The sequence below is a fragment of the Onychostoma macrolepis genome, chromosome 17, assembly GCF_012432095.1.
Source record: "Onychostoma macrolepis isolate SWU-2019 chromosome 17, ASM1243209v1, whole genome shotgun sequence".
Taxonomy (NCBI): domain Eukaryota; kingdom Metazoa; phylum Chordata; class Actinopteri; order Cypriniformes; family Cyprinidae; genus Onychostoma; species Onychostoma macrolepis.
In genome coordinates, this window is record NC_081171.1 from 25,991,179 (window position 1) to 26,017,941 (window position 26,763).

Below are 26,763 nucleotides of genomic sequence, written 5' to 3' on the forward strand. Positions count from 1 at the left end.
ATTTTACGAGGTGGCTAATTCGTACGACATCACTCGTACAAATGCATACGATTTTTGCTAAATTGTACGTATTTTACGAGTTGCACAATTCGTATAAATTTGTACGAATGACCTACACCTAACCCCGCCCCTAAACCTACCAGTCACTGGGGTCTAGACAAATTATACAAAATCGTACGAATAAGCCACCTCATAAAATACGTACGAATAGAGTGGGGGAACTATGACGTCACTTTGTAGGTGGATCGGCGGTTAGCATGAAACTGGTTCCCACGACAAAAAGCCAATGGGATTTTTCCATAGGCTTTTGGATTATCGCAAAAAATAAGCTAGTGTTCAATCATAATTCATGAAACTTACACGTTTTGTCCATCAAGATAATCTTCACAAAATAATATAACGTTGATGAATTTTGAAGCCTAAATAAAAGTGCCAGAACTGAAAAGCTAAACTTAGGCTATAAACGAACTACAGCACCACCGCGCTCTCGAGAACTGTTTCAAACTTATTTTTAACATGTTCAGTGAAGGATTTACTCTGTATATGAATTTTAATCCACACTACATGAACCTTTTCATATAAACTGGAATAAATACAAAACTAGAGCCAAAATAAAACTGAAATGAGACATTACTAATAAATTGTCTAGTGAATAAATGAAATAATCTTAACTAAAGGACATTTAAAGCACGCATTTCGAAATAAGGTGCATTAAAAGTCAATAAATCCTTGATTAATATGAATATTTTAATTAAAAACGTATCCCCGCGTATTTAATCTTTTAAATAACAGTGAGTGAGTCTTTGGATATGGTAAGATTAAACTTATTTTAGTGAACAAAGTACCACATTTCAGCTATCATTTTGTTGTTGCATCAGTTAGCGATAAAACGAGCATCTTCCCTCCGAAGACATGTATCGCATTTCGGGGCAAAGCAAAAAAACATTGTCGAACAACAATATAAAATGCTGTAAACTATTAATTGGTTATCCTAAAATTAATTGTATTATAAATTATACTACAACTGGAAAATACTAAATTGATAAACTGTTCGGCGTGATGACGTTGATTGTCTCCGACAGCGCCTGTAGTCCCATTTAGCAACTTGTTAGCAACCGTCTTTTTTAAGAAACGTAACAGCTTAAAAAAAATCACGAGTGTGGTGTGACTGGTGTGTTTTATGTCGTAGAATAAAACGTGAAAGTATCTTGAGCCTGTGTGAAGCACGGACCTTATTTAAGGAATTTAACCAAAATCCCATTCAAAAAACCCATTGACTCTGAGACGATGGAACCGGAAGTGTTAAAATGCTAACTCGCTTCTTTTCGCCTACAAAGTGACATCATAGTTCCCCCACTCTATTGGTCGTGCGATAGCGTTGGCAGTTCATATAAAAATCGCAAGGCTGTTTTTGACTAAGGATACACCAAAAGATCACAAATGATTTGTTATCAGCTAATTCCACTACTAGTGGAACTACTAGTGTTTACCACTGAATACCAAATAATCCAAATGAAGCACATACTTTAGTTAAATTCTTCATTTTTGTATTAGTGCCATTTGAATCAAACACCGACTCTAAAATTCCTAAACCAGTTGTATAAAGCAACAAACAATAAAAGCTATCGCTATCCATGTATTTAGTTTGTGTCTGCCATAATTGGTTTCTATTGCTCTGTCACTCAGTAGCCACAACCACAGTGAAATCTCATTGGTGCATATAGCTGCATTTTAAACATCAAATAGATGTTTGTATGATGCCACAGCATTTTCACTGCCAGTGTGGACAGACAAATTACTTGCTGAAACTGTTTGGACACATTTAGACATTTATTTGCACTGGTTCATTCTCTTTCTGTTTATTTCTCATCATTTCTTTCTGAGACTCATGAAACACGTTGTTGAGTGCCCACATCCTGTCAGTGATCTCTCAGCGCCTCAGAGTCGTATCAATCTGAGCACCTGACGTCTCCTCTGAAACACCACCCCCGACCGGCTCTCCCCGCTCCAGCAAAGCTCAGATTAGGAGAGAGCAGAGTGACATAAAGCCCCTTTAACAGCGGCCTACACCCACCATTCAGCTTTATGCCAGCAGCAGCACTGAGCTTTTGGCTGCTTGTTTGTTTATCTGTTCTGCGCTGCATGTGGAGTCTCTATCCTCTCATGTATTAGCACCGCTGTCGAGATATGTCAGACTGACTGAAGAGGTCACGTCAAGAACTTCATTTCTGCCGAGATGATGTTGTTAAAAATATTGCCATTTACTGACTGTTCCTGGGATTATGGACTATTTGGAATCAGAGAACTGAGCAACACATAAGCAGAGAATGTTTTGGAAAGTTCCTCTTTGCTTTGAGAAAGCATGCGTAGGAATTTCTTGTCTTCCTTTGATAAAGGGCGAGTTTTTCTATAGTGTGGCTGCAGTGTTTTTGGAGAACTGTTTGCCCAACACAGTATGTTGAGTCATGTGATGACAGAACTGCAATGCCATACCACCTCAAGAACACTCATAATCTCATTGGCACTCCATGTCCACTCACTCACTCGCTTGCTCAAAAAAAAAGCATGTTCACGCCTTCTATTGCTGTGCAAACATGGACAAATGGATCTGACAAGAGTGTTATGGAGGAGACTGTGGTATGACATCAACGGCTATGACTGTAACACCCTTCATTAAGACGACATTCAGAGTATAATTAACTGCCCAACAGTCGAGTTGCTTCAACTGGCGTCTCTCCATCGGCCTTGTGTACTTTCTCCCTATGTCTACAAAAATATGTGTTTCGGTTAATTATGTGCAGAGAATAACTGGCTAAATTAAGTAGATGAAGTCTTGCTGATTTTATGAAAGTCCAAAATGTTGTTATTAGTTCAAAAAGAACATTGCGACGTGATATGGAAAACTTGCAACTGCTTCGTATCTGTGCAGTTATAGAAAATTGATCAAAAACTTCAAATGTCTTTCAACCGATCACAATCATTTATTCGACTCTTCCTTATTATTTTAGTCAGAGTTTGTTTGTTAAAAAAAGGCATTACTTAAAAAGTGATATACCTTTAATGGCTTGTGGGAACTCGGAAATCATATCCAAATGTTTACTTGATCAACGTCCCAATCATATCCGTGTTTTACTCAGCTTTTCTTTCAAGTTGCCAAATAATGCAGTATAGCTGCCAAATAATATTGTTTACGACTAGTCTTAGAGAAAGAAAAACAAGCAAGAGAAAATATCTAGACATAACACTGTGCACCTGTGTGATCAAAGCAGATTCTTATATGTGGCACACTGTACCCGTTTGAGACACTCCCTGCTTTGTGCGTGACTGTAGAGCATTTCATGCCAATGCCAGTAGTCGTAATTTGCAGGCGGATTGAGCACTCCAACAGTAAACACTGACTCAAGCCCGAGGAATCTTAAGAGCTTTGAAGTAATTGCAGGTTACTTCTGAATCTGTTTCTCCACCATTGCTTGGCCATCAGAAACCAGAACCATGCCACAGCAGACATCTGTAAGAGGGGAAATAAACTGCCAAACACCTCTCTACTAGATCTTAGGGCTTAATAAATCTGTGGTCTGTGGTTTTGTAGCATTTATTAGCTTTGTCTACTCTTATACAGTCATATAGTATACATTAATACTTTATCTATCTGTTCTATCTTTATCTACTATCTTATATATTTATATACGTATATAATGCATATTTGTGTGTGTGTGTGTGTGTGTGTGTGTGTAAAGTCAGTAAGGAAGGACCAGAATGGCATAGCAATTAGGAGAGAACATCCAAGCAACTGCGAAGAAACGTGCAAAAACACCCACAAACCTTTGCAAGATTTTTGCATGGGCATGTATGACTTCCATTTTCTTTATAAGATGTAAAAATCCAGCTCACTCACTTTAATGTATACAATCTTTGGCATAATGTGCGTCAATAATGACTTGCTTTTTCTTTCCCTTGACATTCATAATGTTCACCTGTGCCTTTTTATAGCAATAAAGCTAGCAAAATCTCTGCAAAAACTCAGCAGATGTCTGTGAACCTTCGAGAATGCCACTGCTTCATGTTTAGCTGAGATACCCCTGACATTAGCATCACTTTTATTCAGAGTGTGACGAGTAAGAAAAAAAAAAAAAAGCAGGAAAAAAGAAAGATAATTGCTGGTTTGAAGATCTTTAATGCAACAGGCGATGAAGAACTGAAAAGAGCAGCTAAGCCCATCACTCCGACAAACAATCAGGCTGCTGTTTAAGAGGCCAAATTATAGGTTGGGCCGGGCCTGAGGATCAAAATAAAATGTCAGAGGAGAAGTTCACAAACAAGAGTCAAATTGGTTGGAAAGACAATGGATCTGAGCAGACTGTTGGCATGGGAGCCAAGTAAATAAGTAAAGATTTTGGCCCGTGAAGTCTCTCCATGAAGTTATTTCGTTTAGTTTAGTCTATAGCATTATTAATCCCCTTGGGGCAATTAGTTCACTTCTGTGGTGCTTCAATATACAACCAACACTTAACACACACTCCACATACATACAAAAATATGGAAAATCTACTCACCCTCATGTTGTTTCTAACTTGTATACCTTTTTTCCTTGGAACACAAACATAAAATCATGGACTTTTATGGTGTATTTAGTGTTTTTTGTTGTTGTTTTTTTAAAGCTCGACAGCCCAGTCCATGCTATTGTTATATGTGACCCTGGGCCACAAAACCAGTCATAAGGATCACTTTTTTAAAATTGAGATTTATACATCATCTGAAAGCTGAAAAAATAAGCTTTCAATTGATGTGTAGTTAGACATGATATGACAATAGTAACTATGTGAAAATTGCCTTTAAAGTTGTCCAAATGAAGTCCTTGGCAATGCATGTTACTAATCAAAAATTAGGTTTTGATATATTTACGGTAGGAAATTTACAAAATATGTTCATGGAACATGATCTTTACTTAATATCCTAATGATTTTTGGCATAAAAGAAAAATCGATCATTTTCACCCATGCAATGTATTGTTGGCTACTTAAGGCTGGTTTTGTGGTCCAGGGTCAAATATATAAAAGAGCTGCCAGGACCTTTTGCTTAATATTCTCTTTTTGGTTTCATGAAAGATGCACAAAGGTGAACAAATTGATGAGGGTGAATATATTACAACAGAAATTTTATACTTGAGTGAACTATTACTCAGTTACTGCTTTTATTGATTTATTGTATAAATTTCTGCAGATAATGAAATCCTTTCTGTGTGTTTTAGTATGTAGAAAGGTTTTATCTTGGCAGTCCAACCTTGGATGGTGTGCCAAAAACTTTACCCGTAATACAGGAAAGGAACAGCATTTTTGCTGACTCCTCTTTTACACATCCGGTTTGTGTCACAAGTGGGCGTTTGTGGTTGCAAAATCATAGAAATGTGTAGACGTGTTGGCTGCCAGCCATCACAGTAAAGAACGAGTTAAGTGCCAGGTGATCATACTTTTAAAATTAAGAATACTTTTGTGTCATTACAGGGATCTAGATGCATTATCCACACCTTTCTATATGCTGTTAATGTTTTAATAGTCTGTGATTATTGTGATTACACTCAGTCGCCTTCATAAATATTGACTATTTCTATCTACAGTATATTGATTACTGCAGTATTAATGCCAGGTCAAGTGATTTATTATTACTAGGTGTTAAAGTTAATCTTTTTGACTTAATCCAGCATATTTGTTGATATTGTCTCATTTGCTTTGTCATTTGTATTGTCTCATAATTCCATGACAGTAATCACACTTAATTAAACCTTTTGGAAATAATAACCCAAGTCAAACCAATGAACCCAGTGCACACCCTTTAGACACTTGCCCTGTAAAAGGTGTTGCTTTAATCCCATACTTAATGCTTGCTTGTTCAGGCAATTTTAATATCTCCATTATAAGATACAACAAAATACCCATTATTTTACTTATTGAACCTGAAAAACCATGTTGTTTTACATCCAGTGTAAAACACTAGCTGGCTCTTTGTGTGTAGGTACACTACCAATTTTTAAAATACTTTTTTTTTTTTTTTATAATATAAGTCTTTTGTGCCCACCAGGGCTGCATTCGTTTGATCCAAAAATACAGTAAAAACAACTATACTGTGAAATATTATTATAATTTAAAGGAACTGTTTTCTATTTTAATTGATTTTTAAAATGTAATTTGTTCCTGTGATGGTAAAGCTGATTTTGTTTTGTTTTTAAATTGTAATATTATTTCACAGTATTATTCTTTTTGCTGTATTTTATATTAAATAAATGCATAATTACTCCAAACCTTTGACTGGTGTGTTTGCTCACATGATGGAAGTGTTCTTGGTGGTTATAGCATGTTGCTATACGATTGCTAGGTAATTTGCAGTAAAAAGAGCCCACCTTATGATATTCTATGCATGGTATTATGGTGTCCAGGTTTTGCCTGAGTCCATCCTTCAGTGTAAGCTGTGTGGGGTTTTTTCCACTTATTAAATTGTCCATGAGATGCGTGCCAATCTTAATACTTAGGGTTAAACCTAAGTATCAACAATAGGAAAGCCTGCACTTGCCTTAACAGGCATCACTAAACCAATAGTTTGCATGTGATTGTCATTAAGAGGGCATTATGGTAAGACACTATCACATGTATCTTTTGGATAAACATCTGGCTGCTGTGCTACTTTGAATAAGCAGTGAGTGAGAGGGTGATAAAAACGGCATGAAACATCAAAAAGAGACCTGCCCGCATTCTGTCTCCATGTGGCTCTGAACTTGAAATTCACAGACTTCAGCCCCCCACAAATACAAGCAGACACAGCTGAATCTCTGGTCTTAGCGTGTAAACTCGCTATTATCACTGTAAAGGGCTGCATCAGCTAATGAAGGCCCATCCATTCTGTTATAGCCCCTAGGGAAGAATGGTGCTCCCAAACTCTCCAAATGGTGGGTGGCATCCTGTTTGAAGTAGTGTAGATATTGCAGCAGTCTGGAGGGTGGATGTCGGGCACCTGCTGCTGTCTGTGGGAGGGATGCATAAAAAGCATAGTCTTTGCTGATCACAGAGCTTGTAAACAAGCGCACCTGATGCAGTGTTGTTGTCTGGCATAATATCCCCAAAAAACTTACTTGTGAGAAAAACGTCATAGCATGGTAGGACGTGCAGTCTAAATGTAGTTTGTTAATAGGGCTATCTTAAAAGATAGTTTGTAACAACAAAGCATACCTCTACCTACATTTTTGCAAATCTTCAAAAAGTTGAAATGAACACTTTTGCAAGTAAAACATCAATAACTTGCATTCCTTTTGACACAAATAATTAATGCGGGCTGATAAGAAATGAATAAAAACGTGTTTTCAAACAGTTATTTGCACAATACTTCAAAATACTTTGTCCACAATGCATGATTTGTTAACTAATACATTTTGGTGTTTGCATCACATAACCAGCCCCATATCAATGGCTCTTCTAACATAGTAAGCTTGCTCGGTAGGTCACCTGGTAGAGCATTGCAATGCGGAGCACATATATACAAGTCATGATAAAAGAGCTCAAAGGCCATGTTCACACTGCAGCTAAATTCAGCTGAATGAAGTCAGTGCTTATTTCGAACCTTGGCTCCATATTGTTGCCAGATCTTGCTAGAAAAAAATAGTTAAAAAGAACAAGCCCATAATAAACTGAAATAAATCCAAATATTTTAAATTGAAAATAATACCAAAATATCACGACCCATACCTACCCACTTTAATGATTTCATAAACTTGATCGCTTTATGAGTCAAGCCTGAACAACTAGCCCAAAATTTGTATAATAAGTGGACATGGCAACACTGCAAGAGAGTGCTCTGTGAAGAAGCCTTCCGAGCATATTCAAAACACAACAATAGAGCATTAACCTTTTAGTGCCACTCGCCAGACATTGCATGCCTAAAATGCTGCAATGCATAAGATTTTTTTTTTTTTTTTAAACACAGTAAAATGTTGCCATTTTGATGTATTTGTTTTGGATAAGACTATACGCACTTTTAGCATTACTCACTGGATGTTTCACTTTGAAAGTGTCGCAAAATTTATAATGTTCTTAATGTTTCTGTCAGGATTACTAATGGAAATGAGTAGGCCCACACTCCACACTTAGCATTTTCAATGCTGATCATAAGGGACATTGGTTTAAATAATAAAATTTGCTAAACGAAGGTGGCAGTACAACAGTTATTGATGACTGAAAAAAAAAAAAATCTTAGATTGAAAAATAAATATACAAGTTGCAGAGGATGTTTTAAATGTATTCTGTAGAACTTTCTGTGGAATTCTACGGCCACATATGTAAACCATTTTCTTTCTGTTTTACTTTTGTAGCACTATAAAACTATTTATGAAACTAATCAGCAGGAATTTTTTTACATTTCTGTAATGATTTTAGGGGAAAAAGGGGGATCAACTCTGTGGAATAGATGCTAACATGACAGAAAGTTTAAGCAAGTTGTGAAAGAATTGTGTGGAAATATGCAGAGGGTTTTATAGAGTTCTGTAGACTCTAGACTGTCAGATTTTTACCAGCACATGGAACTAACTCAAACCAATTTTAAGATTTTGCCCGAGTCTCTAATAAAGTCTGCCTAGGTCTTGCTGTTTGTTGAACCCTCTGCTGCACCCAAAAGCAAATTTACTGACAGAACAGAGGGAATCTTGACCTTCACAACTGTTATTGCCACAAGCAATTACAGCAAATGCTTTTTTTTATAGCATGTCTCCCTCTCCCCCTTCCCTCCTTGTGTTTGAGCTAACAGTTGTTTCATTTGCGCAACGTGTTAACTAATTAGATTAATTAATCAAGGTTAATTAATCCGAGAAGCAACGACTGACTGAACAGAGGGCACAGCGGAGGGGTAGGCTCACACAGCACTCTCTGCGTGAACCCGACATGCGCACACACATTCACGACGAGAGAAAGACAGACCGTCTTAGTGGTACTTAGAAAAACACCAGATCTGTGAGGAGGAAAGGGGATCTTTTTCGAAGCTGAGACTGCTTTGAATAAACCACAGGAAATATGTGACATCAAACAGCAGAGCTGTAGAGGTGCCATGTAAGCTGTTAGTGATAAGATACTGGAAAGAGAGACATGTACACCATGGAAATACAACAGTAATTTACTGTAAACACAGGGTTGGGAGGAAGACATCTCTATAGCTGCATCAAATGTCCAAGATCAGGGAAAATCTTGTCTGAGCGTAAAGTCATTCTCCTGTGATTATGCTGCTTATTTTTGAAGTTAGAGGACAGGCAATCACTTTGCACTCTTTGGCATGTAGTTAAACCAGTGTCGTCATTTGAAACAGGGAAAATCGTGAAACAGGAAGTTACTCTGGAATTAAAGAGTTGTATTGCATCATGTTACACCTTCAATGACAGATAACACTCCCTCAGATTCTGGTCATATCTTTTCTGGTTCTAAAGAAAATTACAAATTAGGGATGTAGCTTATGGTAAAAGTCGTTCAAAACCTGTGTGACTTTCCTTCTTGCATGGAACAGGAAAGGCAAATGTTTAGCGAATATTTAGTAGGTAGAGAAAAGGCCCCCAGACAACTTTAATGTTTTATTATTTATTTAAATAATACATTAAAGGCATTATTTTAGTTATTATTTATTAATTACTTGAAGTAGATACACATTTCAAACATCTTCGTTAATGACCAGTTGAGTGGAATCATTGAATCATGAATTGATATGTTATTGCTATTATAACATCCCTTGAATTAAAAATACAGGTAGAAAATATATATGACTCCTGATATGTATCTTTGACTGGGGTTGTCACATGATTTATTGTTATTATTCAGTTATCGAACTAAAATGTGAAAATGCATTTATTTACAGTACATACAATAATCAGTTATTTAGAATTTAGAACTCTGCATGAATGACTTAATAAACAATTCATTAAAAATGAAAAACAATACATTTTACATAAACTTTCGAAATCAGATCATTTAGAATAGGTTTATCACAGGGGTCTTCTTGACAAGACGGTCCCTTTCATGATTTTCACTGTTATGCTGCAGTCATTTAAAAATGTGTCACAATTTATCAGTAATTACACTCTGTTCACAAGGGGGCATCTCATCTCGCCAGTTCGCATGTTCAAATATGTCACGAATGGTTACAAGACACATAAAAACCACAGGTTTTTGGTGACATTAATGTCAAATGTAGCACGTCTTTAGGCCGTTCAAAATATGTGTAGATCCAAATGACATTTGAGAGCTATGGCAGTGGGTTGATTCTCCGTGCATAATAATTTCAATTACAGTCAATTTAAAGAACTTCGAAAACAGTACACAGTCCGTTTGACTATTTATAACCTTGTTGGTCCTGTTGTGTTCCACAGAAGAAAACTTTTAATTTTTGGTTGAACTATTCCTTTTCAGTATGAAACTGTGATATTTAAGAAATTATTTTTGTCTATTATTTATTTCTTTTTTATAGCAGTCGGATGCTTTGAAACACACACACACACACTAGCCCAAAGGCTTTAAATCATCAAAAAATGGTATGGTATGTAGATAAGCAGGAAACACACCCTCTTATGGTTATGAGATTATGATTATGTTTGAAGAACAGTTTTATATAGGTACAATGAGGGTTTTTTTTTTTTTTTTTGACAAAGGAGGAATTCTGAATGGAAAGTATTAAAGAAGGGTGGACAAAGCCTAACCCTGAAAAATATTACAGTTGACCTAATTGATCCTGAACCTGTGAGCCGCCCTGATGAAACCCTTCTCTTTTTTCCTGTGTGTATATGGATGTGTCTTTATTATGTCCTTTTTATTTTCATAAAATCCCTCAGGCAATTGGACACAACCCCAAATGTTAATTCATGTTCTTAATGCAACATAATTCCCTGTTTTGCATATTTTTTATTTTTTTTGTTCACACTAAAATAAATAGCTTTTGTGACTTTGTAGTTGGCCAGTAACATCATTAGAAAATCAAATCGTAAATTAGGTCTAAAATTGTGAAAGATAATCTGCTTCTCACTTAGTGAGGCTTTTCTGTCCCCACCATAAGCAGGTGTCGAAAAGACTTCCTAAATTTAATGACACATTTTATTTTTTAATCTATGTGTGAGTGTGAGATCCATGCTGAAATCAAGATACTGCGCCTCAACCAGAAAATAGAAAATGATTTAAATAGTTAATATCACATGATCCTGTATCACTAAAGATCATCTACTAATCATGAAGTCATACCATGGTGCATGACCTTATCTTTATAGGTCATGCATGTGCGTAAATGTGTGAAAAATTCATTTTCAGTGCAGTCTGTTTGTCAGTTGTGCATATGCATTCTGTGGTTGGTATGATCACATTACATTTATTGATATATATGCTTTATATAATATAATATGCAACCTCTAGTATAGATCTTTTTTTTTTTTTTTTTTATTGTTTAATCTGCATTAAAAAATATCAGAGACATTCTCAACTCATTATGTGAATGGCCCCCAAAAAATGTTTTGCCTATTAATTTCAGGGGTCTAAGAAAGGTTTGCATTAATTGTACAAAATTGATATTACAAAATTACACCTGATCCCACTTTTAAGGCCAGGGGAGATGTGAATGTCAAAAGAAAAATAGTTTCCCTTTTAACCCCTAAAGTGTATCAGAGTTTGCTTATTTTAAAGAGGACTCAGATAGACTATCTTCCCCGATAGTTATAACAACAGCTGATCTATTATTAGTAGTATTGCTAAAAATAGACAGTTGTTTTAATCGTTATTCTGTGATACATTTCTGTGTCATGCTCTGTTTTATTTCCTTTGTTCCATTCTGAGAATTACAACATGTATTTTAGGAATGGATTGTTTTTTTTATAATTCAAGTGGTTTTTTTTGTTGTTGTTGTTGGACAGCTTGCACTTTTATGTGAATTACCGGAATGTGTTTTGTTTAGTTAATCTGTGTTGTATTGTGCTCAGCTGGATTATTTTTGATGCAAAGTTGATGCATCTGTTTCTCATTTGTCTGTGTGTATTTGTTCCTGTTAAAATATGACGGGACCCCTCCGAAATAGTGTTTCATAATGTGGTCGTCGTGGCCAAGTCCTGCTCTCAGGTGCTAGAATGAGTATGACCTAACTTCACCTCACGTGCCCCTTGCCATCTCTTCACTGATGAGATAGCAATTACTCACATTGACTCGGTACATCGTGAGCACCCTGGTGTGTTGACACTTCTTAGACAGGATCAAACAAGCGCAAAAAATGAGGACATCACCACACTGCTATCACAACTGCATGCCCCAAGTGCAAAGCTTATGACTTTCTTCTGGCAACATATGATACGCATTGATGACAAGTCATCTTTATGGATGCATCATACTGTGTAATGAATGACGACTACTGTTTTGCCTCTCCAGAGATGGGTGGCACCATCAGGGGCGAGATGGCTAGTGAAGTGTGGGAACTTAATACCTTAATGGGATTTAATACCTTTATGTTTTAATGTACCTTTAATGCCTTGTTAGCTTTGGAGTCATTGTGTAAACACTCCTGCAAATATTACAACAGTTATACTAATTGTAAAGGCATATTGAGCAAAACTTTCACTCATAGATGTGCTAAACCTTGCCTACTGGAACAACATCAGCTTTGTTTGAATGGAAAAAGTGTTCCTCTTACAGCTTATATAGATTGTAGGATATGGCATGATGCTCGTTTAAAAAAAAAAAAAAAAGTATATGAAAGTTATGCAGCGAGAAACATATAAAACAATAGTGTCAATCGTTGTTGTTGACCTCTTTATACTGCCTTTATATATATTTTTTTTCATTACACAATTATAATGAATTCATATTTGTCCAGTATACATCTGGATATTTTGTATACGTTTATTTTAGTGCTGTCAAACGATTAATCATGATTAATCGCATCCAAAATAAAAGTTTTTGTTTATGTAATATATGTGTGTGTGCTGTGTATGTGTATTTTATATATATATACAGTGAGGAAAATAAGTATTTGAACACCCTGCTATTTTGCAAGTTCTCCCACTTAGAAATCATGGAGGGGTCTGAAATTGTCATCGTAGGTGCATGTCCACTGTGAGAGACATAATCTAAAAAAAAAAAATCCAGAAATCACAATGTATGATTTTTAACTATTTATTTGTATGATACAGCTGCAAATAAGTATTTGAACACCTGTCTATCAGCTAGAATTCTGACCCTCAAAGACCTGTTAGTCTGCCTTTAAAATGTCCACCTCCACTCCATTTATTATCCTAAATTAGATGCACCTGTTTGAGGTCGTTAGCTGCATAAAGACACCTGTCCACCCCATACAATCAGTAAGAATCCAACTACTAACATGGCCAAGACCAAAGAGCTGTCCAAAGACACTAGAGACAAAATTGTACACCTCCACAAGGCTGGAAAGGGCTACGGGAAATTGCCAAGCAGCTTGGTGAAAAAGGTCCACTGTTGGAGCAATCATTAGAAAATGGAAGAAGCTAAACATGACTGTCAATCTCCCTCGGACTGGGGCTCCATGCAAGATCTCACCTCGTGGGGTCTCAATGATCCTAAGAAAGGTGAGAAATCAGCCCAGAACTACACGGGAGGAGCTGGTCAATGACCTGAAAAGAGCTGGGACCACCGCTTCCAAGGTTACTGTTGGTAATACACTAAGACGTCATGGTTTGAAATCATGCATGGCACGGAAGGTTCCTGCTTAAACCAGCACATGTCCAGGCCCGACTTAAGTTTGCCAATGACCATTTGGATGATCCAGAGGAGTCATGGGAGAAAGTCATGTGGTCAGATGAGACCAAAATAGAACTTTTGGTCATAATTCCACTAAACGTGTTTGGAGGAAGAAGAATGATGAGTACCATCCCAAGAACACCATCCCTACTGTGAAGCATGGGGTGGTAGCATCATGCTTTGGGGTGTTTTTCTGCACATGGGACAGGGCGACTGCACTGTATTAAGGAGAGGATGACCGGGGCCATGTATTGCGAGATTTTGGGGAACAACCTCCTTCCCTCAGTTAGAGCATTGAAGATGGGTCGAGGCTGGGTCTTCCAACATGACAATGACCAAGCACACAGCCAGGATAACCAAGGAGTGGCTCTGTAAGAAGCATATCAAGGTTCTGGCGTGGCCTAGCCAGTCTCCAGACCTAAACCCAATAGAGAATCTTTGAGGGAGCTCAAACTCCGTGTTTCTCAGCGACAGGCCAGAAACCTGACTGATCTAGAGAAGATCTGTGTGGAGGAGTGGGCCAAAATCCCTCCTGCAGTGTGTGCAAACCTGGTGAAAACTACAGGAAACGCTTTGACCTCTGTAATTGCAAACAAAGGCTACTGTACCAAATATTAACATTGATTTTCTCAGGTGTTCAAATACTTATTTGCAGCTGTATCATACAAATAAATAGTTAAAAATCATACATTGTGATTTCTGGATTTTTTTTTAGATTGTCTCTCACAGTGGACATGCACCCACGATGACAATTTCAGACCCTCCATGATTTCTAAGTGGGAGAACTTGCAAAATAGCAGGGTGTTCAAATACTTATTTTCCTCACTGTATATATATATAAATACACACACATACAGCATATATTTTGAAAATATTACATGTATATATTTATATAATATATATTATATATATATATATATATATACATATATTTAATATACAAATATAACATATTTTTTCTTAAATATATGCATGTGTGTGTATTTATATATAGGCTACATAATAAATATACACAGTATGCACACATATATTATGTCAACAAAAACTTTTATTTTCAATGTGATTAATCGCGATTAATCGTTTGACAGCACTAATTTCTTTATATGCTGTTCAGAACTAATCCATCTTTACAGTTCATCAATTACCAATCTTAGTGCCAAATCTCAGTTTGATCTGTAATGTGTGTGCATCAGTGAGGGGTCTACATTTATAACTAGCTTAAAGCATGTCAGTCTACCCAGCAGCCTCTTTGCATATGGCAAGAACACCTGCTATCTACTTGAATGAGGAAAAAACTAAAACCTGTTAGCAGTGGCATCATAAAATCAGCTTTAATGCCTCAAATCAGGCCATAACTGTATTTGTAGACTGTTCGAGTTCATTTCAGAAGAGGCAACTAGACAAGTGCACTTTAAAAAAATCATTCAGTGGCTTTGTAAATGTCACAATAATAAATAACTACCTTAAAAAATCTCTAAATGACAAATTAAACATACCAAATTTAATTGTCTAAAATGTGCATCTATTATTTAGTTTTTTTTCACCAGAAGAAACATGCATTTGACTAACAGATTATATTAATTTTGTTCAATTTCATTCAAAATATTTGAGCATGGAGAAATTATATTGATGAGTTTTGAGAACTACAATTTTTTATTACAATAATTAATATTCCCTAATCTTTAGTCATGATATTCTGCTTGTTTTTGCAATGGATTATTATCGGAGGAGATCTGTTAGTGTTTAATTTTCTGTTTTATGCTGAGATTTATAGGGTTTTCTGTTATATAGAGCCTGGTGTTAGGTTAAAGACATGAGGACTATGTAAATGAAATATTTGAGTTACCTTTTTTCTGTCATGGTACCAAGTGTAGTTATTCAGATCTACTTAAATGTTTTAATTACATTTACTCAATTCATTAATTTTACCGAATGTTTTAAGTGTAAAGATATTTCCCCAAAATAATCACTGTTCTTAGAGTGTGGTCTGACTCTTTTTTTATACTGTTATACCTCATCATTGCGGCATAACATTTTTTCCCTGATTCCAGTCATCAATGAACCTGGGTCATAGTTTGTGTGTGTTTAGAAAAAGTGGAGAAGCCTGTGCAACTACATGTTTTCACCGTAGACCACAACTCATGGCTCAATATCAAGCAGCTGTTGATTGTCCTCTTTGAGTCACACACTGCTGCCATTTCCAGGCACTGCTCCCTTTTCAAACTGCTTGTGTGTTCTGGAGAGTGGGTGTACACTTTCCCTCTATATGTTTTCTGTTTTCATTTGACTGCCTGTAGCTACCTGAAGTCATTTCATTCTCAGTTTAACTCATGGAAGCCTACTGCAATACAATGGCAATGGAAACTAATTTTGCTTTCCAGCACTACCTGAAGAGATCTCAAATAACAGAGAAAGATGTGGGATGACAAGAAGCTTGCTTTAGATTATGAAGTTCCAGTATTCGAGCACTAGAAACATTAACTGGCATTCTGTGTTTCTCTGTTAGCCAGCCATGCTTTTCATATTCCAGTGATAGAGGCTATGCTATTTGGTGAATATGTTATAAAACTGTTACTAGTTACGACCCAAAGTCGTAACAGAGAGTGCTGTCTTGCAGTGTTGCCATGTCCTCAGATTTACAAGTGCTTTTAGGCATGTTGTTTGGTCTTAGGCTGTATCATAAAGATTATGGAGTTAATAAAGTGGTCTGTCGCGGATATGAGATAAATAATTTTTTTGTGTTATAAAAAAAAAAGCATTTGGGTGTTTTAGTGTTTTTGTGCTTGTCCTTGTTTGTTTGTTTTTTGATATGAAGATCTGGCAACATTGACACTACCGCAGGGCTCGTGAGCGCAGCTATCCCCTTGTCAGCATGTGCTAAGATTTCTTTCACTCTTATTTTCTTGCATATCTCATATACAGATGAAGACACATTTCTGATGCACGTTCAGATATGTCATTAACAACTAGTTCAGTTCCGTACACACTGCGTAGAATTTCTGTAAATGCGGTTGTCACTCCCGTATTTTAGTGAATTATGTGTGTACAGTTCACGATTAAGGAGTAAAAGGTGAACTGACAACCGAATTTAACTGCAGTGTGTACGTGGCCTATATATATTACATTCTTAGGGATTTGAGGTTTGTTTTAACCCTTCAAAAGCCACAAATCATGCAGCTTGTTAAAAGAGTATTGAGCTACTGGTCTGAGAGAGCAAACGTACAATGTTCACCAGGAAGAATGTGCACAAGAATGTGGAAACTTAAGACTAACTTCTCTGGATGGAAATTTGTAATTTCATCGTAGTTGTTCCCGATTAATTCATTATGAAGCTCACAATTGTAACACAAGTATTTAGTCAACTCTAGACTATGAATAAAATGTTATTTTCTTTATCGTATCATTTGATCAGATGGGTCACCAGCAGCTCTCTGGACACTGGGTTACCTCAGCCACCACACCCAATTGAAATAGTTATTTGGCTCAAGCACGCACACACCACTGAGATACAGACACTATATCCCAGCTGTGTTCTCCACCTTGGAGGGTGTGCCCAAATTGTTAATATGTTCCACAATTCTCCTCCTTTATCCACCAAAAAAGCCCTCCCCGCCTATTTATGTAACAAGCAACCTCTTAAAATGTCTTAAGTTAATCAGTGATTGGATCTTTTTAGCTTTCGTTACCTTTTCAGAAATGCTTTATCATCTGAAGTGTGCTGTGACTTTGCATGCTTTACGTTAATTGCAATGACATCAAGCATGCAGAACATTTGACGAAGTGTTTGACTACGTCGAAGTGCACACATTAGGATTCACTTAACTGTTCATTAGAATTTTTGTCACAAACACAGATCAATAAAGTGAATAAAGAAACACTCTCAGGAAATCTGTGCATTTCCTGCGATGTGTTTTGCTGTTTTGAACATAGTATCTTGTCAGATTGCCTGTCACATTTTCAGTACCTTTGGAATGTAGAATTTTTTGTCAGGTTTATAAAGAATGAGACAGCTGCCCCTGCTACCCTGATGGTCTACTGTCAAATTGTTGCTTCAGGTAAAATATTCCCGTCAATATTTTGGGCATCTCTTCAGTGGGCATGACACCTAGGCTGGAAATTATCTTTCTAAAATCTTGTCAATAACAGTAATTTAATACATATTAAAGTTAAAGTTATGAATGTAGTCAGTTACAACAGTCAACAATAGTCACAAATAACAATATATTAAAAAAACAAACATTGGGATATATCTCGGTTCTCTCAGTGGTGAATATGATCTCAAGGGAGAGTTAATTAGCAACCATGTCATGGTCAGTAATCCTCCTCAGTGTTTCAGGAGTTTAACAGTGCTACAAGATCAACTAAACATTCAGTTTTGGCACCATTTGGTTATGGAATCCAAGCTGAAGTGCACATATGGTACATATTGATACATATTACCATTTAGTAATCCAATCTGTAAAGGTGGTTTGAAATAACGTGCATTGCGACAATCAAATAAATAAACCTGTTGATTTGACCTGTAGTCTAAAATATAGTTATCAATTGCCACTACATGTGGACATCACCACGCCGCTTTAGACTACAACTTTAGACTATTAAAATGTTCTTCAGAAGGAGAAAAAAAAGGTCTTTTAAAGATTGTTCACTGAAAGGTTCTTGTTTTTGTTGTTTTTTTCTGTGGAATCACTGCAAAAAAAAAAAATCTTTTGAAGCCTTTCTTTTTAAGAGTGTGGGAAAGCACCTGTTCTTCAAGGTCATGGTTGTAGCTGACCACTCAGGTCTCTGTACTTTCCCCGTATTAGATGGCACTGAAAGCATTGAGCAGTTCAGTCCTGACTGTTTCTATAGTGGGGCCAAACAAATCAACTTCACCTCAAGTTTTGGTTTTAGACAGCTTTTGGCTTGGAGACAGCTGTCACATCTCTACGATGTCACATCACACAGTATGGCAAGCACCCGAGGGGAGGTCATAAAACAAAACAGAGCGGGCACCCATGTGAGGGTCTTACCCGGGGCACCCTTGAGCCCTGTGCCCTACCCCCGACTCCTTGACACTGACTCACTGGTTTAAACAGGAGGTACGGAGTGCACAATACTCCCTCTCTCGCTGTCCTGGAGGAAGGGTCACTCAAAACACTCATTAGTCATCGCTGTTGTCTTCATTAGTTCTTTACCAAGAACCTTTAAGAGCATGTTTTAATGATGCACCTTTATTCTTATTTAAGTAGCATTTTGCCCAAAGCACAGACTTCCACAGTAAAGATGCTCTTTATACATAAAATAATAAGTGTTCTTGTAACCTACTAAAGATTTATTATGGAAACAGAACATTTCTAAAAGACTATAGTCACAGAAGTCATAATTATAAGTCACAATGTGTGTAAAACTGTTTTTAATATAGTATAAACTATGGAAGTTTATGATTATTTTTTGACATCTGATAGATCGTTATAGTAAAATATCTTTATAATTGTGAAAATGCATCAGTGTAAAATGTTAAAATACATAACACAGAGAAATAATGTTAAAATGTATCAAATATTATTGAGGAACATTTACTTGTATGTCTGTCAATCAAAATTTAAATCTTAATTATTTTAAATTTAGACTTCCTTTTTTTTTTTTAAGCAACCTCTACTCAATACCCCAGTCCTTTTTCTGCTGACTTATCCCTTACCTGAAGCAAAAGCGACATTGATTGATTGATTGATTGATTGATTGATTGATTCATTCATTCGTTCGTTCATTCAATTCATTTATTGGCAGTTGCTTTCTTAACAAAACAAGTTAGAAGACAATGCATATATTTTGTTCTCAAACAGATTTAAAATGACTTGATGCTGAAGACAGTAGGCTGCTAATTTATGGACTTTTAAATTGCGTATTACTGCTTTCTCGATACTTTCTTTTCAACTCGTGGTGTCAAAATAGAAATGAAGAACTGTTTGCTTGGGTATATTTTTAACTGTTTGTCATTAAAAGAAGGTATACCATTAAAATAAGGAGCTGCTTGTTGTAGTTGGTGTTGACGAATCCTCATAATTGTTATGGATGGGTAAATTGATTTAAGACGCATTCAAAGCTGTAAATAGCCAACTAGTTTATACACACTATATGCACACTATTAATTGATTTTGGGAAAGCCCCCTTACTTGCTGAAAGAATGATTTATTTTTATTATTCAAAATGTATTCATGTGTCTTTTATCATATTTCTGTTGACATGCTTATAACACACCTAAAGCACAGGCTTTCATTGCTAATTATTTTATTAAACTTCATTGTTCGTTTTAATCATGTCGTTGTAAAATATCTTTAGAGTGTTTGGTCTTATGCAAATACCAGTCAAACAGAAAAAAATTCTTCTCCATCTCCTCTTTCTTATGCCAGTCATAACCTAACAATCTCACAAATGCCCATCAGCAAGAATGAACTATGTCTCTGGGAACGCATGGGTCATACCATAGCGCTGTACTGATGCAAGCTGATTAAATCAAGCAACACCTTGGGATGTAGATGCCCCCCCCAGCCCAGGTCCATGTCGTATGATGGCGGCTGATGAAGAGCAAGAAGACACAGATGACAAGGGTAGCCATCAGCTTTGCGCTTGACATTTTGTTCCTCCTGCGTTCAAACAGATTCACACGTTTGCCCTCAGAGCTTCATCAAATAGATGCTTTTCAACAGCAGCCCCATATTATTACTGACTGAATTATGAACCCTTTTTTCACTGAAAATGAGGTTTTCCAGCCCCAGAAGGTCGTAAAACATTTCAAACCATTTTTCAAATCATCTTGAGTAGTGAACTCACTTTCTTGATGAATTTGTGAGTCATGGGCGATCTTAAATGATGTGAAGCTCATTCGTTGGATCTTTCCATTATCAGCCCTTAAGGCTACATTCATTTCAGAGGTCTCTGAAATCTACTGAACCAATATTTCCAATTCACAGTAGTGCATATTGATGAGAAAGCAGCTTACAAAACAAAATTAAGCATGTATTGGTATACACTATATTTAGTGTAAGATAATACAATGTAAAGGCCCTGAAATACTTCAAGTGAAATCAACGAACGAACTGTGTGACGTCATTCCAAAAAAAAATCTGGCCAAAATAGAGTTCATTTTGGGAGTTCTAAATATTTTGCCAAAGCAAACTTTCCGGAAAAGTTCGCTCTTGCTGCTAAACACCTGAACTTGAACTCTGCTCTGTGTCTCCGCCCTTCTTTGACATGGAAATCTTCTCCAGTTCATACTTCCAGTCCAGTTCTTCTGTTCAGTCCATCAAGTTCAGATGCAAGTAAAAACATAAACGCACTGCAGTAGAAATAGATGCTGTAATTTTAATTGAAATCGACACTGACTGTCCAAACCAGAAGTGTTAATCAAAGTTTTGTCCCAACAAAAACTATTTTAGACAGATGATTCTATTTAAGAAATAGTTTCTATTTCTGCGACATTGTGGCTATAACAATAGTATACAAACTATGACAATGATGATCTCAGTTACTGATTAAAATGCTTTAATGTGAGTTTGAATATCATTTTGCATGACCTTTACAGCCATACTGAAAGCAGCAACAAGATAGTGTACCTCGGATCTTGAAAATATATTTAAAGTAACAAGAATGTTCAAACTGTCAACTCGATGTGAACATACAAGTGTATTCTATGAAAAAGATTGCATCAGTCACTCAGTATGTATTTGTAATAATGTTAAAGAGGTTTATTAGATTATGTACTTATCCATTTTGTTGCAAGTGTATTGTGCTTGCAGAGATTACCTATCCACATGGGCTTATTATTGGCACTGAATTTTGATTGATTCTGTCGTGGCGTGTCTGGTGTGGACTGACAAATTGCTTGTCATTGGAATCTTATTGCATTGCGTCTGGTTAGGACATGTTGCCTGTCTGGTGTTTTTAATATGCTTAAAGGCAAACCATGTGCAAATTCATCAGTCAACACCATTGCTGAGCATTTTCTCAAAACTACAGTGTACAGTCTCAAGATGTGGTTTGAAACAGGCCCTGTTTCATACCATCACAAACATGTAACCAATCCCATCATCATGGTGGGGCTTTTCATACCTTTAGCAAAACCTAAGGATGTTCACTTTTAGAAGATTGTTGTCTGAGATGGTGAATTGGAACGTGGTTTGTGTAATATTAGTAACACACTATTAACACATTATTGTGTGATAATCTAGTCAAGCCAAAGGTTGATGATATGATTTACCGTTACGTGTCTGAAATTGTAAACTGAAAATCGGGATGTTTGATTTAGGCTGGAATACACTACACGATTTTTGGAGAGGTTGATGTTAGTTGCCGAATGTCAGAGCCAGTCTGCAGATTTGAGTTGACAGATTCAATAGGAAATCGCATAGTGTATGATGGTCACAGACCAGTCGGAGGATATCAAACATGTTCGATTTTTTGAGCCGATTTTAGAACACATATTGTGTTCATTTGTCACGCATCTCCTAGCGATAAGGCACACGCTTCTGCATGAGTTTATTGTGATCGGAATGACTTCAGAGTGTGGTAATGGATTATCCTCAGTTGTTTAGTGTATATCCCCTTTCACACATACAGACTTTACTGGAAAATTACTGGTAAATTGCTGTAAAGAGATCATGTGTGAACAGGCCCTTTTTAAAAATACCGGTGAATTCGTTCCAGCAATTTACTGGTATGAGAAGTTGTAACATTACCAGTAAATTGACGGAATTCTGCTGTGTGTGAACACAGAATGAAAATCACCGGTATGAGCACATACGAGTTAAGAATGAGGGGACGTAAGACGTCTACTCTGGGCCAATCCAGAGCAGACATAACATTCTGACGCAATGATTTACTCTGTGCCGTGTAGTTCTTTTTGAAATCATCTAATACAATGTCTCTGGGCCAAAAGAAGCTGTATGAATGTGAACATTTGACACCAAAATGACAACATCAACAAAAGCACTGCACTGACCCCGTATACCCCTCCATGTTTACGAACATAACACCAGAAGGTGCTGCCGTTTAGAGGTCATTTCCGTTTAATGATATGTGACCCTGGACCACAAAACCAGTCTTAAGTCGCTGGGGTATATTTGTAGCAATAGCCAAAAATATGGGTCAACTATGACAAAAATTATTGATTTTTCTTTTATGCCAAAAATCATTAGGATATTAAGTAAAGATCATGTTCCATGAAGATATTTTGTAAATTTCGTACTGTAAATATATCAAAACTTCATTTTTGATTAGTAATATGCATTGCTAAGAACTTCATTTGGACAACTTTAAAGGCGATTTTCTCAATATTTTGATTTTTTTTTTTTTTTTGCACCCTCAGATTTCAGATTTTCAAATAGTTGTATCTCAGCCAAATATTGTCCAATTCTAACAAACCATACATCAATGGAAAGCTTATTTATTCGCCTTTTTAAATTTTAAAAAAATTGACCTTATGACTGGTTTTGTGGTCCAGGGTCACATATAATGTCACATAATTTACCGGTAATTTAAAACCGATGTGTGAATGGTGCTTTACCGGGAAAAAAAGATGGAACGCCGTTGCCTGTGTGAACAGCGTATTTCTTTATTTACTGGTAAAGTCGTTCCGGTAATTTTACGGCAATTTACTGTTATTACTGTGAAAGGGGCTTATGATGGCCAGTTTTTTCTCTGTGACTATTACAAAGTCGGTAAGTGTATGATGCCCTGTATTTTAAGATCTGTCCTGTTTTTAGATGTTGTGTAGTGCATTCCAGATCTAACACTTACATTATAACACTACTATAATGTATCAAATCTTTTTGATGTGCACTTATAATTGGAATAGCCAGAGCAATACATCTTTGTTAGAGATGAGAGAACCATTTTGCTATAACATCAAATAGACTTTCAAGCCATGGCTGAATATGTCCCATTCATATTTATCAAGGCTGAGCTCCCCAGACCTCAATGTGCCTCACCGAGTTATGCGTTAGCTTATCCCGCACATGTCCCCTCAAACTGGTAACGTCACATATCCAACACACACGGCTCACTCTAATGGGAGCAGAGGTTACACGGCAGGCAGCAATTATCACAAATGGATGAGTTCAAACCGACTGAAAGACATTTGATTAGAGCCCTCTGTTACCGCCACGGTGCTAATGACGTACATCAGGGCCTAGCTGTAGGAAAACTGCGCTCAGACAGAACAGGAACAGAAAGTATCATATAGATCCCTGCGGAACCTTTTGATGTGATAAGCTGAAGACTGGCAGATGTGGCCGTAGCTGAAGCTAAAGCTAATGCAGCGTGAATTCTGGTTGTAGTCTTTTCCTGCCAAAATCGCACACCACCTTCAGATGAGAAGTTGCTCAGCACCAGCCAGGCTGGTCTGTCTGCTAGCTAAAGGCCTTCAGTGTTTCCCAGTGCATTGATTTGCCTCAAAGCCTTTATCCTTAATGGTGTATTCATGCATTGTAAGGCAGAACCCAAAATGAAAAAAAATAAAAAACATCCCCATTTGCTGTTGTCATTCTAAGCATATGATTACTTGACAGTTCATATTACTTATTACGTGGGTGGTGCTAATGCGAATATCAGAATGTGTTATAGCTATCTCCAGGACTTTTATCTGTTCTAAGCTTTGATGCGTGTGCAATACTACACATGAATGATGTTTCATCGGATCTGTTGTCCGCAATCAAACATTCGCCGCCCACCAGTTAACCACTAAGCTACAAGGATAGTCAATATAATTCCTATTTTATGATACAAAAACATATGAGACATTCAGTATTTACATTTATTTCACCTGTTATTTATCTTTAAAAAAATAAAAGCGCCTTCTGATGTTGTTGTCTGTTCATCAGCCAAGCAGACACAGTTGTTGCCCAATCCTGATAATCTCAAAATGGCAAATGCGAACCAATTAATAGGTTTAGCATTAGCATGCACACTCCTGTTTTGTAAAATCTTGCCAACCACTTATTTGATTGTCTATACGGTCTATAATATAATCATTTTTAAATATATATTTTCCTTTATTCTTCTTTTAGGACACAGCAGTGGATCCCGGAGAAGATGTGGCACTTCTATCGGTTAGCTTTGAAGATGCTGAAGCCACACAAGTCTTTCCAAAACTCTACCTGTCTCCCAGCATTGAGCAGTGAGTGACTTCACCCTATTCCATTCAAGGAAATTAATTTTCCCAGGTCATACAGAATTGTAATGGTAAAGGACCTCAGGAGATTGGAGCGGGATATATTAAAGGGATTGTCCCTTTTTTAATTGCATTTTTAATTGCCAGTAAAAACATGAAATGCTGCTAACTATTTCTAGTCGATTGCCATTTCTCATTCTCATTCTAACATTTTATTCTAACAAGTTTAGCCAATTTTCACAGATGAGAAAGACAGTAGATCTTAAATTCTTGCATCTGCTAATAAGAATTTAATGAAAATAATGTAGTGAAAATTGCTTTCCGGGTCTTTGTGCTGTTATTTAAGAGATTGAAGCACGCGACTTATGACACACCTTATCCAACTGCCAACTTGAGTAAATGAACTAAAGACAGCACTTCCTCTTCTGCTGTTTACTTCCTGAAATCCTGGAGGAATTGAGAATTAGTCCAAAAAAGTGTTCAAAGTGTTCTATTTACGCAAGGGCGAGAGCCGTTAGTAAAGAGTTCAGTTATTGATGTGACTTGCAGAACATGGCATTACTGACTCTGTTTTCAGTTAGTGTACAAAACAAAATTCTTCCCTCCTGTTCAATGTTTGTGCAATTAATTTGATCTTGTGCACCATGGAACATGTTCATAAATAGTTGTACTCATCCACTCCTGCTTTATTCATTTCATGTGGCCTTGCTACGGCTGTTAAGGGATTTACAGATGAGCAACATGTTTATGCATTCTAACCCGCAATCAATGTTTCTATTGGGAAAATAAATGGCATTAACTTCTGGAACCCTGTTATTGTGCTCTTTTTCAGCCATGTCTGTATGAACTGAGGCTTCACCAATGAATTCTGATTGATAATTTAGCTAAATTTGACTATATGTAGTACAATTTGGAAGAATAAAGTTGTAACCTATTTTGTCAGCCATGAAATTTGCAAAAATGACTGTAGTTAGCCCGACATTTCCCTCTGCCCTCTGCAGTATCTAGAACACAAGGTTACTTCTCAGAAGGAACGTAGGAGACTTCAGTGTGACTTCACAACAGATAGATCTCAATGGGCAAGGTCTACTAATGCCAGCCTCTGGGTGCCTGATGATTTTTATTTTTTATTTTTTTGTCTTTCACTCTCTGTGCTGTCCTCCATCCACTCAAATCAGTGTAGCGGGAGGGGAGGAGGAGGAGGAGGAGCAAGCCTGTTTGTTTGCTCTGCAGCCATGTCAGCTTCTATCTGTCATGGCCACACTCTCTCCACCCCGTTATATTATGGGAGTTTGGATAATACAGGACCACACAGGGTTGACCTTGCCTCCACGCATGCACGGTATCAGCTCAGACTAGGGTGACTTAGGAGAAGGGACAGGCGGGTGGGAGTATATGTGTGTCTGTGGGTGTGGGTTTTTTTGTTTTGTTTTGTTTTTTTTACAAAGGTAGAGTCAGGGGGACAAAGCAATGCTGGAAATGTAGAAATGGGGCTCCTGAGGACATACCTGAAAAATAATGAATGCTAAAACAGTGGCACAGTGTATTTGAAGCCCACTTTTCTGTCTGCGATTTGAACTTTTTGCACAGATACTAATGCTCATACAATACACACATTGTAAACAGATTTTTTTTTTTTTTTTTCGTGAGTAGGTGGATGTTTATACCTGATTTGAGTTGAATTTGTATTGGACATTTCTTGTGCTGATGGTGTGTGTGTGTGCACATTTCTTGTGCCGCTAGCTCTGTTCTGTTGTTTTACCATTTGGCGCTGGCGTTCATATTCTGTGGTCTCAACTTCAGCACAGTCTATAGTGTTGCTATTGGTACTAAAGGGATGCTCTAACCAAAAAT

General features: G+C 36.9%; 1 protein-coding gene across 2 annotated transcripts in view; it reads left to right on the forward strand.

The window, feature by feature from the left end:
• babam2 (BRISC and BRCA1 A complex member 2) overlaps positions 1–26,763 on the forward strand; it is a 75,925-nt gene that overhangs the window by 39,129 nt on the left and 10,033 nt on the right. For both annotated transcript variants that reach the window (XM_058749046.1, XM_058749047.1), the window contains exon 7: positions 24,806–24,915. In XM_058749046.1, the coding sequence (XP_058605029.1) occupies positions 24,806–24,915 (110 nt within the window). The remainder of the gene's footprint in view (positions 1–24,805; positions 24,916–26,763) is intronic.